This window comes from Carassius carassius, chromosome 4 (genome assembly GCF_963082965.1).
Source record: "Carassius carassius chromosome 4, fCarCar2.1, whole genome shotgun sequence".
NCBI classification, from domain to species: Eukaryota; Metazoa; Chordata; class Actinopteri; order Cypriniformes; family Cyprinidae; genus Carassius; species Carassius carassius.
This window is the reverse complement of record NC_081758.1, coordinates 42,475,238-42,491,736: the sequence shown is the minus strand read 5'-3', so window position 1 is coordinate 42,491,736 and position 16,499 is coordinate 42,475,238. Positions and strand designations below refer to the sequence as shown.

Genomic DNA, 16,499 nt, shown 5'->3' with positions numbered 1-16,499 from the left:
GACGCACAGAGACACGCAGACACAGACACACACACAGAGACACACAGACACAGACGCACAGAGACACGCAGACACAGACACACACACGCACACACACACACACACACAGAGACACGCAGACACAGACACACACACGCAGACACAGACAGGCACACACACACACGCACACACAGAGACACACACACACACACACACACACACACACACACACACACACAGAGACACATTGATTATCCGGATCTAGATATGACAATAAAACCATCTTTATTAAAAATTAATCTGTGCTGTTATTAACTAAAACTATTAAAATTGTTACTGCCAATTTACATAAAACAAAAAATTTAATATGTTATATAAAAAGAAAAATGTAAATTTGAAGTGGTTTTGTTAAGTGAAGCTTTAATTTAACAAAAAATTTATTACAAATAAATTAAAGTTATATATAAATATCACGACAATTACTGCAAATTTAAACTATTAAAATGCTTAACAAAATTGTGAAATGAACTGAAGTTTAAATAATAAATTACTAAAACAAAAGGAATTTAAAAGCTATATTAAGAAAAAACTATTAAACTATTAAACATGTTAAACAAAAATTAGAAATGAAGTGAAAACATGTAAATAATAAATTACTAAAAAACTCAATAGAAATAAAACAAAACAAAAAACTTAGAATATTGAAAATCTTTAACAAAAATGTGAAATTAAACAGAAATACGTTTAAATAATAAAATTCTACAACTAAAAAATGTAAGTTATATTTAAATATTAAGAGGTGAAAAAGTTTTTAACTAAAATGAAAATGAAAACTAAAAACATGAAAATATAACCTAATTCTAAATATGAATATATCTAAATACCATAAAAGCACATGAATAATAGTAAAAACAACAGTGGTCTCAAATGCATCCAGACTTATTCTCCTGCAGGACATGGTTAGAGACGAGAGCGGGGAGTGAACACATTAGGTGACAGTGGGAGCGTCTCACATGTCTTTGATTCCCACTCCAGGACACTCGTCGATGATGACGATGCCGTGCCGGTCGGCCGTCTGCAGGGTCTCCTCGGCGTAGGGATAGTGACTGGTGCGGAACGAGTTCACTCCCATCCACTTCATCAGATTAAAGTCCTTCACCACCAGAGGCCAGTCGAAGCCTTTCCCTCGGATCTGAGACGAGCAGAGTTTAACATCAGCTGTAATTACACAAGCACAGCACACACAGCTACACTCTTAAAGTGCGCTTCCTTCTTTCTGTTTATTGACACCGAGCTTCATGATCAAATAAAAGGAGACGATGTGAAGTTAAACATCCAAAACACGTCCAAGTTAAGTCCTAAAATAAAAGCTCAACTGAAATATACACTGAACAAAAACAATTAATATTACAAAAGCACATAACAAAATGACTAAAAATGTAACTAAAATTAAAAATACACACACAAAAAGGAATAAAAATGACTGAAGCACATAATAAAATTAATAAAACTGAAAATACATCAAATAAATAAATAAATAAAAACGACTAAGCATATAACAAAATTAATAAAACTGGAAATGCATAAAATAAAAGCTCAAAATATTAATAAATATAAAAGACGGGATTAGAAAAATTAAGTACTACAATTACCAAAACTAAATAAAAATATCAAATAAAAAAAATATAAAAATAACAAAAGCACATAACAAAATTAACAAAACTTAAAATAAAATGAAAAGAAAAACTGATAATATATATAAAATAAAAGCTAAAGAACTAAAATGACTGCAATTAAAATTTAAAATGAATTAATGAAAAAAAAGACAAAAAGCGACAAAATTACTAAAATGTACACAAAAAGTTAAATAAAACTTTTATAATATATAAAATAAATAATTATAATAATAATAGTTTCGCATTGTAATTGGAATGAGAATAAATTAGAAATGTTGCCTTGGCAACTAATTGAAATAAATTTAAATACTAAAATTACTGAAATTAAAATAAATAAATACATTTAATAAAATGTAAAAACAAAAAAGAATAACCATGACAAAAAGCAACTAAATGAAAACTGATGATGCATAAAATTAAATAATATATATAAGTTAATAATAATAATAATTATTAATATTATTTTGAATTGGAATTAGAATTACAATCAATATAAATTGAAATAAATTTAAGTACTTAAATTACTAAAACAAACTAAAATCAAAATGAGAACTGAAAATACACAAAACTAAAATATATAATCTATAAGAAAAGACTGTGTGTGTTCGGACGCATTGTTGATGCAGATCTCTTGACTGAAGGAGACTTCAGAGATCTGGTTATTGATTTAATCTGCTCCACATCGGATTTCACGAAACGCACGAGTCTGATCAACTACTTTAGTAAGTAAGGAGGGCGAGTATATATGCCAATAGCTATCAGTTCCTATAAGAGTCGGTCAGTGTCGTCTGGTTTTGCTCCCTCTGCGGTCACTCACGTCTGCGTCCTCGTGTTTGTTGACCCCATGGAAGTAAAACGGCTTGTTGTTGATGAGAAACTGTGTGCTGGTGATCTTAACGGTGCGAATCCCCACCGGAAGAGTGTAGACATCCGTCTGTCCGTCCTCCGCAGTCGCCTGAACCTACAAAACCAGATCAGAATCCAGCGCTGATTAACAATCGACTGCGATATTCACCAGCAGACGCAGGGTTAAAACTGAAACGGTTTAATGCATGCAGACACGTCTGTTAGTGGTCCTGATCAATGCTAATGACTCAATAAAAAACTAATAAATGCAATAATAATAACAACAATAAAAATGTTGCATTGTAATTTGAATGAGAATAAATAAAAAATGTTGCCTTGGCAACTATAGAACTACGAAAATTACTGAAATAAAAAAATATATATTAAAATGTAAAAACAAAAAATAAAAAATGACAAAAAGCAACAATATCAAAAAAAATATTGCATATATTGCTTATATATATAAATATATATATATATAAATTAATAATAATAATAATTTTGCATTGTAATTTGAATGAGAATAAATTAGAAATGTTGCCTTGGAAGCTAAAGGAAATTAATGTAAGTACTAAAATTACTGAAATTAAAATACAAAAATGACAAAAAATTTAAACTGATTATACATCAAATTAAATAATATATATAAATCTATAATAATAATAATAATAATAATAATAATAATTTTGTATTATAATTGGAAAACAAAACAAAACAAAACAAAAAAAGTGTAAATTGATATAAATCTAAAAATATAATTTATTTAGTTCACCTTATTAACAGAATTAAAACTCAAGCTGAGAAAATAATGAAAATAATAAAAATGTAAACAGAAAAAATGTAAAAAAAAAAAACTAATTCAGATTATTAATAAAAACTTCGGTTTGAACAGATTCACGGAAATTAATCTCATTTTCATTTAGTTTACAGATTGTTTATTTAATAATACAAGAATACTAATTTGTACAAGTGATTTATTTAAGTGTTTTAAATCAGTTTCAGTTTTATTACAGTTATTAAAATTTTTGTTATTTGAAAAAAATAAATAAATAACTGAGCTAGTTTCCAATGCAACATTTCTCATTTTCATTTAGTTGTGGCTTTATATCAACATAACTAGAACTCAAACTATTTAGACTTTAACAAAAATGACTAAACCTCTAAGAAAATTGAAAACGAAAACAAAACAGATTATTAATAAAAACCACAATAGTGGTAAAACTTTAAAAAAGATTTTTTTCCCAATTTTTAGATTTTTTTTGCTCCCTCAGACAAATATTGTCTGATGCTGACAAACCATACATCAATGCAAAGATGATTTATTCAGCTTTTAGATGATGCATAAATCTCTATTTTGAAGAACTGACCCTTAAGACTGGTTCTGGGGTCTAGGGTCACTCATATGAATCCTGGACACTGACCTCCATGGAGTAAAGGTACGCTGGGTTCTCGTGCATCAGATACGGCCACCAGAGGTTAACGTCAGTGACTTTGAGGACTCCTCTGGAGCTGTCGGCCGAAGCCACGCGTCTGCCGTCGTGAGCCGAGAGCGTGACTTTCACAGCGGGTTTAGAGCTGCCCAACACGGACACGTTAAACCTGACCAGCCCTGAAACACATACTTGATCACATGAGTCTACAGGCAGCGTCTGGGACTCAGACTAACACACTGAATGCAAAGAATATGAATGATTTATATGCAATATTACACTTAACAACATGCATTTCATACTGGAACAAGACGTTGACTTAACAGCCTTCCTACTGTCTGAGAAGCCAGCGATATAAAAGATGCACAAAAAGCACATACAATAAAGAAATAAACACAAACATTCATTTAGAGAATGTAACATTTCTTTTCTGATCCGAACATGTAATATCTTTTTAAATAAACACAGTATGTGACCCTGGAGCTGAAAAATCATCTTTAAAGTTGTCCTTAACTTGTCTTAAAAGCAATGCATATGATTGATCAAACATGAAGTTTTGATATGTTTACAATAGGAAATGTACAAAATATCTTCATGGAACATGATCTTAATATCCTAATGATTTTTGGCATAAAAGAAAAATCAGTAATTTTGACCCATGCAATGTATTTTTGGCTATTGCTACAAATACACCCCAGAGACTCAAGACTGCTTTAGTGCTCCAGGGTCACATATACGAACAAAACTTAGCAAGTAAATCCTAAACAAGTTTACTTAAGTGTCCTCCTCAGTTTCACCGGTTATATACAAATATATTTGTATCTATTATATATTATACAATAGACATGTGCAAATTCCCTTCAGTTCATTTAGTGGCTCAAATCTGATAAATATCGTTTCTTGTCCTCAAATAGCATTAAAAAGCATTCTATGTATACTATATGTAATACATAACCAGTCAAGATTATGTAAATCAAGTTAAAAATATTGTTTTGTGAGATGTTTTCTGTTAATGTGCAAGACTTGTGATTCATTAGCTGCTGTGTGTAAATATCTAGAAGGATAGGAAATAAGTAAACATTCAATACCGCAAACAAACTAGTGTGTTTATGATTATGATATTAAAATAATATGATAAGTCTGCAATATGACTGTTTATGTGATGACGGGAAGCACATTCACGTTATGATTGTCTAAATCTGCTCTTAGGTTACAAATCAGGTGAAAAGGTGACACGTTTGTGCGGATGTTTACCGATGTTGTCCGAGAAGCTGGTCTCCAGTGTGATGTCATCAATGTGCGCCGTCGGTGTGGTGTACAGCAGGACCGGTCGGTGTATTCCAGCGTAGTTGAAGAAATCAAAGTTAGTGTTCTGAACGAAGTATCCAGCAGGGTATCTGAGAGCCAAAGAAGGTGTTTAAACAAGGATTAATTATTAAAGTTTACCTGAACCCGATATGTGGGGGAGTGCTGGGAAACGTTAGGAGAAAAACAGTTTAAAAGCTATTTAAATATGAATAAATAATAATAGATCAAATAGTTAATCAGATTAAAATAACAAAAATGAAATGTAAAAATATGTTTTTTTATTCAACTGTAAACAATATTTTTTTATTTTACTCAACTGTAAAAAAAAAAAATTATTCAATTGTAAAAAATATTTTGATTTTATTCAACTGCAAAACAATTTTAATTTATTCAGATGTTAAAATGTTTTTATTTTATTCAACTGTTAAAAAAAATATTTTATTCAAATGTAAAAATATTTGTTAGATATATTTTTTATTTGCACACTTATTTCCTTATTTAAATATGAATAAATAATAATAGAAAAATAGTTAAAACAAATAGAAATCAGATTAAAATAACAAAAATGAAATGTAAAAATATTTGTATTTTATTCAACTGTAAAAAATATTTGTATGTTATTCAAATGTAAAAACAAATATTTTATTCAACTGTAAACAATATTTTTTTATTTTACTCAATTGTAAAAAAAAATGTATTCAATTGTAAAAAATATTTTTATTTTATTCAACTGCAAAACAATTTAAATTTATTCTGATGTTAAAATGTTTTTATTTTATTCAACTGTAAAAAAAATATTTTATTCAAATGTAAAAATATTTGTATTTTATTTGACTGTTAAAAATATTTTTATTTTATTCAAATTTTATTTAAATAAGGAAATTAATAATATATCTAACAATACAGTAGAAAAAATGTATTTCTTATCATTGGAGAAACAAAATATTTTCCAAATAATATTTAGACATATTTATAATAAGTCTGTGTGTGGGGGGGGGGGGGTCAATACAGCATAGTAACGTGATATTTAATAGTCAATTTTTGTTTTATATTTCACAAAATGTTGTCACAACACTCAATTTAAAATTGCTATAATATTGTCTCATATATAATATTGCTATTGTATTACTTAATATGCTACTTCTATAAGCAGATGCAGATTTTAAATATTATTTTTCAATAATTAAAAAAAATGTTATCGAGAGTGTTAGTGTATTAATGTAATAAATAGTGTATATAACAAAAAATAAAAAAACAAAAAATAAAAAAATAGATTTAAACAAATAAACAAAAATGTAAAAAAAAACAAATATTCTAACAGTGAGTACAGTGCTATAATGAGTAGAAAACTACTTTAATAAAATCAATAAAAAAAATAAAATAATATGAATTTTACACAGTTTAAATTGAGTCTTCATGCAAAAAAAAACAAACATATATATATAGAGATGCCTTTTAATTTTTATCGCCTGACCTGCTGCGATCGTTCATGTACTGGATGGTTCCTGGCGGAAGCGTCTCTAGAGTTAAAGTGTTGTTCACAGCGATGGTGATTCGACACGGGTTCACGCTCGTCTGCCGCAGAACGCCGCTGATGTCCGCCTCAAATGGGAGATGACCGCCCTCGTGCACGCTCACATTGACCCCGTTCACCCACTGAGAGATAAACACATCACAGATCCTCAGACTGTGACGAATCACGAGACAAATACAACCATCTGCATCCCACAGACTTACAAGCATTGAGTAATAGTGAGCGCTTCCCACTCGGAGCACGATCCGTGTTCCCCGGTCCTGGATCCAGCGCGACGGCACCCATACGTCCCTCTCATACCACACCCAGCCAATGAAATCACGGATCTTGGCGTCTTGTGTGATGTCATTGTAGCTGGACGGCACCGGCATGTCAATAACAGGCCCTGTCTAGAACAAAACACACTCACATAAACACCTAGAACACACTCGCAGTGCAAATATGAATGATTGCATGCTTAAAACACGGTATTATGCAATTATACAAGATGCCTTTATTCACCACAAAGAGGATGTTTCTCAAGAAACCTTACAAGACACACATATTGCACATAAGTGCATTGTGCAAAAGAAGACAACTGATCAGGGAATGAATGCAAAGAAAGGACTGTGTGTAAATAAATAATAAGACACTAGATTTAAATAAATGTCATAAAAATACATGCAAAAATTTTCGAAGTAAAAATACAATATTTTAGTAAATGTGTATATGGTATATAACCCTAGCAAGAATAGTATTAAGTAGAAAACAAACATAGTAATGCAGCATTATGGGTCTGTGCAGAATATCAGAGACAATTTTAATAAAATAAACAAAAAATAGGACACTAAATAAATTATTGCATAAATAATATTGTACATAATCCTTACAGTAACATATTACAGTAAGTAGAAAAAAAACCTAATAATAAAGCATTTTGGGTACCGGTGGAAAATATTAGAAAATAATAATAATAATAAGACACTAGATTTAAACAAATACATTTTGAAAATAAAGTAAAATTTTAAAATGTAAATAATAATGAGTTGTTTTAGTAAATATAAATAATATGGTACATATAATAGTAAGTAGAAAACAAACGTAATAATGTCAAATTATAAAAACATTATTAAATATTTTGAAATATTTTGGGGGGTCTTTAAACATTAAAATATAGATCTGCCTTTTAAATTTTAGGATGTAGGTCCATCTAAAAGATTGAAAACCTATGTTTTTATTTCCATAAAGACTTTAAATGTTAGGACTAAAAATTAAACGAATGCAAACGTATTACAATAAAATGAATAATGCAGTATTTCCGTGAGATCCTCCTGTAAACTTCTCGAATTCGTCGCTTTACTCAGAAAATGAGAACATCTGTATTGACTGTAAGGTGAAGCGCGTGAGATCTCACGTGACCTCCGCCAGAGGACGCTTGAACCACTGCTGCTCGAATCCGCGGTTCCGCTCCGGGGACAGATCCGCTCGGAATCGCCACAAGCCGCTCACGTCCTTCACTTCTCTGGAGGGAGACTCCGTGGGGAACAGCATCCCGCCCTGCAGCGACTGACACACACCGCACAGAGCGGCCAGAAGCGCCAGAATCGCTCCGGTTAAATCCATCACGCGCTGCTCGACGGTCTGCTATTTACACTCAAGCGCTCCACTTCCGCAAGGCGCGTGACGTCAGCGTGCGTCACGACGATTCCTTTTTTTCTTGTCTTTTTTTTCTGTTTTTTTTCATAAACACTTTATTAAACCTTCAAATAACAAAAAGACAGATCTGTGTAGTAACTGATTACATGTGACTCAGAGCGTTTTAATTTAATGTAGGCGTGGTTTTGCTTAACGGAGGGCGTGTCCACCGATTTTGTGTGTGGTATAACATATATTTTATATATATATATATATATATATTGTATATATATGTATGAAGGTTGTACCAGTGGGCCCTGTTTGAAATAGTTTAATTTGTATGTTCGTTCATTTTTATTTATTTGTGCATTTAAACAATGTTTACGTTTTTTTAAGTTTGGTCAAGTGTCCAGGTACAGAAACCGAATAATTTAATGTAAAATAGCACTGGATAGGCCTAGTCTTCAATGTAAAATGAAATATACAATCAAACCAAAATTTATTCAGACACCTTCAACATTTCTCACATTATTACAGTTTTATTTGCTATTGCTTCTAAAATGGTTATAAAATATGACAAGAACTTTAAGAGAGTTAAACTGTGTCAGAACAAAAATCCTCTTCATAATGTCATAACTTTGATAGGAATCTATTTAATGCATTACAATCAACCAAAACTACAGACAACTGTTTTTATGACAATATTTACACAACTATCAATACTTTGTTGACCAATTACCAAGCAATGCTTCATTTTGTTCAGACTGTGCTGTGAGGTTGCATTTGCAATTCAGAAAAAAAAACATAAGCAATACATGGTGCTTTATAAGGTGCTGTTTTTAAGGTATCATTTTTGGTCCAAATTTTATAAAAAATGTTATCAATTTCACTAGTAGTTCACTGTATGAAGATTCTTTGGGTATAATATGTCACAGTTCGCTTAATTTTGCTATAGCCTACTCACTTACATAAATGTATTAGTGTCCTGTACCTACTAGTAAAATAGCCTATATATATTATTATATTATATTATTATATAATTATATCTGGTGTCTGAATAATTTTTGGTTTGACTGTGCATAAATTCTTGATAAAACTACAAAGTAATTCAGTCAAGAGCAGTGAGTGAATTTCTTTCATTTTCTTGGATTAACGTTACAGCAGCCAGTAGCTCAATTAGGCGCGGTCACTTTAAGAGACAATGAACACATACAAAAAATTATTTCCTCAACTGTTTACTTTCACTTAACAAATAACTGACAGTTTTTTCGAGCATACTTTCCAAGGTTTTTATTCATTCACTCACATCATGGCCAGCTGTCAAAATGTTTTTTTTTTGTTTCCTTTGTTTTTAATTTCAAAAACAGAAGTTCAACAATATCTAAAACAATTCTATGTTTATTTCTTCATTTTAATATTATAATCAATTATTATTATTATTATTTTGAATCATATTTTGTTTATTGTACCCTGGCTATTTTTGTAATTCGTTAAAATCAATTAGAAAAACACTTCAATAATAATAAACCCCTTATTTAAACTTAATATAGTATATTGTATCATGCATTTTATTTATTTTATAGTATTTGTGTTATATATTCATGGAAACATTTTTTAAATAGTAATTAATAATTTTTAAGAAGCTTGTGAAATATCAGATAAACACTAGATGCAAACATTTAAATATTCTCAAAGTCAAATGCACTTCAAAATAGAAACACGAGCGTGCAGGTGTTGTTTTGACCACGAGGGGGAGACTACACATCACTCTAGACTCAAGATCCACTGTACAACAGTTCACACATCTCTAAGGTATATTAGCATTCGTGCACACAGAAGAATAATGATTCCTAATGGATAGTAAGGCTACATAAACTCGTATGCACCAGTGATAAACTAATAGGTATAACAAGTGTGTTTAAAGTCAAAATAAAACCACCTGCCTCTTCAAAATGCTTTATATTTAGAATGCACAAAAATACAGCAAAATGCATATTACTATTGTGCAGTACATGTTATATAATGCAATATTGCACAAAGTTTATTTTAGAGTACAGTTCAGGGAAGTTGTATCTGAGGAGGCAAAAGAGGCAGTATTTCATTTAAAGTTTTAATTGTTCGGGACAGATACAGTAAACACAGATGAAAATGAAACAACAGTGCATGTACCATAGGGCTTGTAGCCGAGGCTAATTTGTAACACTTGTGCCTAAGAGAGCTTTTATACATTACAATTACAATGAATAAGTATGATGTCGTGAGAATGTTTCCAATACACTGGCTACTGAGATTCAGTATAAACACAGCTCGTGAAGAGCACTTGAGGATGTTTAAACTGTTCTTCAATCCGGATGATAGAAATCTGAGGCATCTTTATAAATCTTTTTCAGTATGTTTGTCAAAAGTCTGATTCATTTCTTCAGAGCCTTTTTGGGTGGACAGTTCTGTTAAATTCCTTTTTTGGGGACTCGGGACGTAGCTTCATTCTTCATCTAAGTGCTTTAAACGCTCTCATTTTTGCCTTACTTTGTGACCCAGTTTCTGTGTGTTTGGAAAGTTACAGGGAGTTGTTGTGAAGTTCGAAAGCTCTGCACATTATGCTTTTGCCTAAAAATGTTCAGGGAAAATATGAGGTCAGTCAGTTGCTGACAGGACAATTTCAGTCTTTTTTTTTTTCTTATCATATGAGATTACACATTTGATTTTAGTTTATTATTTACTCACACAGTCAAAAGAATTAGATTATCTTATTTACATGCAAACATTTAAATGTATTAATTGAGCAGATTATTTTATCCAAAAATAAATAGCTGTATTTGATTTAAAATCATCTTAATGCTGTATTTGTTTCATCTTTTGTCTTCTCCAGATGTGAACTGATGGACCGGAGTGCTGTGGATTATTGTGATGTTTTATCAGCTGTTTGGACTCTTATTCTGACGGCACCCATTCACACCCATTGGTGAGCAAGTGATGCAATGTTACATTTCTCCAGATCTGATGAAGATCTTGAATGCCCTGAGGGTGAGTAAACGTTATTTCTTTGGACCAATCATCTGTCTTTTTGCGTTTGCTCAAATGCATCTCTAAAGTGTCCTGGTTTTCGACATTGTTCGATTTTATTTTGTGTAAACATGTTTCTTATCACATCTTCCGTCTTGATGTTTATGAGACCAGGAAGAGAAATCGGTTTCCTTCAGATTTCTACACATCCTTCTTCCAGGAAGATCTCTTTGGTCTGAACCTCGTCTGTTCACTGTGACCATGTGCTGCTTCTTCTGGACGTGTTTATTGACTCAATCACTTGAAACTCTCTCAGATTTGACTGATGCAGAGTGACAGAGTGTGTGTGTGTGTGTGTGGACTGACATAATGAGGGTTGCTTGCGACAGCGATCTGTCTCTGAGCTGACATAAAATCTGATCTGAGGATAAAGTGAAGTGGTTCCTGATGCCTGTCATCGAATCGCAAACTCTCACTTGTGTCTGAGTTCTTGTTATTGGTCTAGTGTGTTCTGACTCATTGCTAGGATGTTGCTAGGATGTTCTGGGTTGTTGCTCGGTGCTTATTTAACGGCCCAAGCCTAAACAAATGCAGAATGAATCTGTGTGTGACACAAAACGATCTCTTAAGGCCAGTAATGCCACCTGTGCTGTGCCAGAGCTGCGTGCCAACCGCTTCATTCTCTGTCCCTGGAAATAATGGTGAAAGATCCTCTTGAAACACCCCATGAAAGCTAAAAACGACTTTTGTGGCTTTTGGTCCATGTGTGTATACACTCAAATACTGCATAGTTTCTTACTTTGTATTTGCATTTATTGGATGGACATGGTTCATATATGGCTCAATGAATAACAGGCAAGAGTTACAAAAATGCACAAGTAAACCGTACACTCATCAGAGTTTTCCTGAAGTGAAGTGGCTGATTGAGGTGTTTCTAACGCTGTCTGAGCCTGAATCTGGTCTGATTCGGATTGATAAACCCTGTGCTGTCCAGAGTTAGTAAACCTAGCTAAAACTAAAGATAGAAAAAAATGGAAGCTTATCGTTGCCACAGATAATTGCTGATATTTATCTCACAATTTTGATCTTTTTTTAATATAACTCAGAATTGCAATTCTGAGAAGAAAATTCTGAATTGTGGAAAAGTTAAGAGAAATTTGTAATTGTTTTTTTTTTTTTTTTTTTACTTTTTATTCTGTGGCAGAAACAAGTTTCCACACAAAAAAATAAAGAAAAAAAAGTGTCATTTGAAATGAAATACACTGATTTCAGATTTTCAGTTATCTTAACTTGGTGTACTAAAATAACTAAAACTGAAATAAAAATGGAAAAATCTATTAAAAAACAAAAACAAAAATTTACAATATTTCTAAAACTTTGACTAAAGTTAAAATAAAAATACAAAAAAGAAAATATTCAGAATATTAACAAAGACTTTAATAGTATCCAGAAGTTACAAACATAACACTGCTGTCAGAAACACATACAGTTCATTCACGCACTGAGAACAGTGTAGCAGATCGTGTCATACACACACACACACACTGATGCACCTGAGATGAGCCGCAGCCACAGTTTATTTGTCTCTTGGTGGATTTTGTGGCTCATTTCATCTCCATCAGACCAGAACGAGCAGCCCATGATGAGAATAGAACGACGGGTGAGAAATACGACCCCCATATGGAGCAGCTGTGTGTTCGAGCGACACGAGCTTCACGTCTTCTGTGCTGGTGTTTCAGATCTAGAGAGATGACTGGATGATTGAAGCATTCCACTCGTTTTCATTATGTAGACAGAAAGCTGTTCCACTCCGCTCCCAAAACATGAAAGCTGGTTCAGTGACATGATTCCTGCAGATCTGTGAGCTGCACAATGACGAGGTTAAATCCAGGATCGTTTTAAAATGATGGATGTGTTTCTTTTTTTTTTAGAAAACCATCTATAATCAGCTACTTTTAAAGGAGCAACTCAACCAAAAAAAAAAAAATCCTCAAGCCATCCAAGATTAGGATGAGTTTGTTTCTTCATCAAATTTGGAGAAATACAGCACTGCATCAGTGTCTCATCAATGGATGCTCTGCGTGAATGGGTGCCGTCAGAATGAGTCCAAACAGCTGATAAAAACATCACAGTAATCCACACCACTCCAGTCCATCAGTTAATGTCTGTAAAAGCCAAAAGCTGTGTATTTGTAAGAGACAAATCCATTGTTAAGGGGTTTTTAACTTCAAACTGTTGTTTGTGGCCAGAATAACAAGAGAGTCCATAATCCATAATAGTGTTTCCGGAGGAAGATTATAGACTCGTGTTTTAGTTAAAAATGTCTCAATGATAGATTTGTTTCTTAAAAACTCACAGCTTTTGGCTTCACAAGTCATTAACTGATGGACTGGAGTGGTGAGGATTACTTGTGGATTATTGTGATGTGTTTATCAGCTGTTTGGACTCTCATTCTGACGGCACCCATTCACTGCAGAGCATCCATTGATGAGACACTGATGCAATGCATTTCTACAAATATGATCCCATAAAGCAACAAACTGGTTGGATGGTGAGAAAACTTTCAACAAATTTCTTTTATAGGTGAACTATTCCCTTAATTAAAGAACCCAGAGACCAAAACAATGGTCTGAAGAAACAAAAAAGAAAAGCCATTCTGTTGCTGTAATGCAGTACAGTAATGCATTGCGCTAGCAACACCAGACTCATGGGTTTCATTCTCAGTTAACTAGTAAAATGTATATTAAAGTGAAAAGTCACTTTGAATAAAAGCATCTGCTAAATGCATGAAAGAAAACTCATCTTTTATTTTACAGTTGTGTCCCCTAAACAGCAATGAAAGTATATGGAGACTTTTGCAGATGTTTCTCCTTAGAAAAAGAGCTACTGTAGAAATCTAAGGTCTCCTCTAGAGTTTCAGTAGAGATTGAATCAGATTCCCCCACTTATCCACATGGAGTTCATAGCTCTTGCTGTGTCAATTCTTATGCATTTGACAGATGCTTTGCATTTCAATGAAGGTGCAATATTCATTCTCTTGCATTCAGACTAATAACTCGTTTATTTCTCCCGAGGGATTTTAGTTGATGCTTTGATGAACCGTAACTGAGAACTCAATTAAGTCTTCTCAGCCCTGAAAGATCAACCTCTCAGCATTAATATTAAAGTTTCCCTGGGCAATGTAAGACTGTATCTATGCAAATTATTGGATAGGATATAACAAAATATAGGGATGAACTCTACATGACACTGAGTGCACACCGTGGTCCACAAACTGCAAGCGCTGCTTCTCGAGGAGAGTCATCTCAATCTCATTAACACTCCATCAGTGTGTGTGTGTGTGTGTGTGTGTGTGGACGGCTTGCAAATGCGTCTCTGTTAAAGGAAAGCAGAACTAATTGAGCGAAACTGAAGCAGCGCTCCTGTGAGATGTGCTGTGAATGCCTGTTTTGTGCAGTATTTTCAGCCTTTTCACACTCTTTCATCCCTTTGAACCAATGATTGGCAACAGAGCAGAGCATTATGGGATACCCAATGTAAAATAGGGTTTGGTAACGTTTTCCCAGTAACCTTTGTTTGTTATTTTTCTCCAAGTAGGATTTGATTTTTTTTCTTCTTTTTTTTTTATATTGACATAAATATATATATATTTTAGGATTTTAGGTTTTATATATTTAACACACATAGTTAACATATATTAGGAATTTTTATGTTGTCCAGTAGGATTTTAGTTTTTTTTTTAAGATAGACATTATTATTTATAATTTGATTTTTTTATGTATTTTTTTTCCTGTTGGATTTAATTTGTTAATTTAAGGTTGACACATTTATTTATTTATTTTTTAAATTGTCATTAATATTTAATATGTAATTAATTTGTTATGTTCATTTTTTTGAATATAAGTGTTTTTCCCCTTTAAGATATATATATATATATTTTTGTGTTAATTATTTATTTTGTCCAGTAGGATTTTTTTTTAAGATACATTTTTAAGATATATTCATTGCACCAATCAGTATAATGGATGCATTATTTTTTAGAACAGATATTTAGGTATATTTAAGCTGTTTTTAGATGCTGAATCTGTCATTTTATTTTCCTAGCACGCTTTTGTTTACAATCAAAGAAAGACAGAATGAAGGATAAAAGCAGAAAGATGCTGTTGTGTCATGTAGAGACAGGCGAAGAAAGGAGAGACTCACAATCCCTCACATTCTCCTTTCTCTGTGCGGAAATGTGACTGATGAATAATTCATTTCACTGTGGCCTTGAATACTGAATGAGCCCGTGTGATTAAAGAGAGGTATGTTAATTAAGAGAGAGAGAGAAAGTGTCTGTGTGTGTGCTATAAAATCATCAGCCAACACTTTCAATAATGTTGATGTCATTAACTTAATACAGACTCTGGAAGAACATCCAAGTTTCTTCCAAAAAAAAAAAAAAAAAAAAAAGCTTGCAGAAAACAAGTAGCCTACTAAGTTACCTTAAACTTTTCAGAATCAGAAATCAGAAACCCTGTTTGAGTGCTGAAGGAGGACAATGCTTTTCTTTGTTCAGATTCTGTTACAAAAAGTTCTTAAAGAACAAGAATATTTAGATTCATTTAAGCATAAGAAGTGTTTTCCTCATGCTGTTTATATGCAGTTGCTATGGTGTTTAGGGTTGTTGCCAAGGTGTTGACGGTGTTATGAAGACTCTGTGATATTCCAATCATTGTAACATTGTAACATTTGCAGGTACTAAACAAACAAGTTTGTTCCTTTTGATTGATGGCTGAAAGGAAGTTTGGACTTATTGAAAAATCTGAAGATATTTAAAATAAAGATATTTATATTAAAGCACTTTTTAAATGTTATCAAAAAAATAAATAAAAAAAAAATGTCATGAAATGTTAAGTATTAACATTTTTTAAAACATGTTTTATGTCTTAAAGTTTAAAATTGGTCAAGAAGGATTTTTTTTTTAGATTGACATATATTTTTGTGCTCATTTTTGTATGTTTTTAGTGATGCTAAAGTTTAAAATTTGATAGTTTTGAAACATCATAAGCATGTTAAAAGTATTTAAATATTTATGATTCTTTCATATCTTAAAGATGTTTGTATAGA

The 16,499-nt window shown here is 32.1% G+C and overlaps 1 protein-coding gene across 1 annotated transcript in view; it reads right to left on the bottom strand.

Annotated features, from left to right (window-relative positions):
• Window positions 1-8,429, bottom strand: part of LOC132140088 (beta-glucuronidase-like) — a 15,147-nt gene extending 6,718 nt beyond the window's left edge. Inside the window, exons 1-7 of the mRNA XM_059548902.1 lie at window positions 8,172-8,429; window positions 6,977-7,162; window positions 6,714-6,895; window positions 5,186-5,328; window positions 3,923-4,110; window positions 2,473-2,616; window positions 993-1,171 (exon numbers count right to left, since the gene is read on the bottom strand). Coding sequence (XP_059404885.1) covers window positions 993-1,171; window positions 2,473-2,616; window positions 3,923-4,110; window positions 5,186-5,328; window positions 6,714-6,895; window positions 6,977-7,162; window positions 8,172-8,375 — 1,226 coding nt within the window. The 5' untranslated portion in view covers window positions 8,376-8,429. The remainder of the gene's footprint in view (window positions 1-992; window positions 1,172-2,472; window positions 2,617-3,922; window positions 4,111-5,185; window positions 5,329-6,713; window positions 6,896-6,976; window positions 7,163-8,171) is intronic.
• Window positions 8,430-16,499: the final 8,070 nt, after the last annotated feature.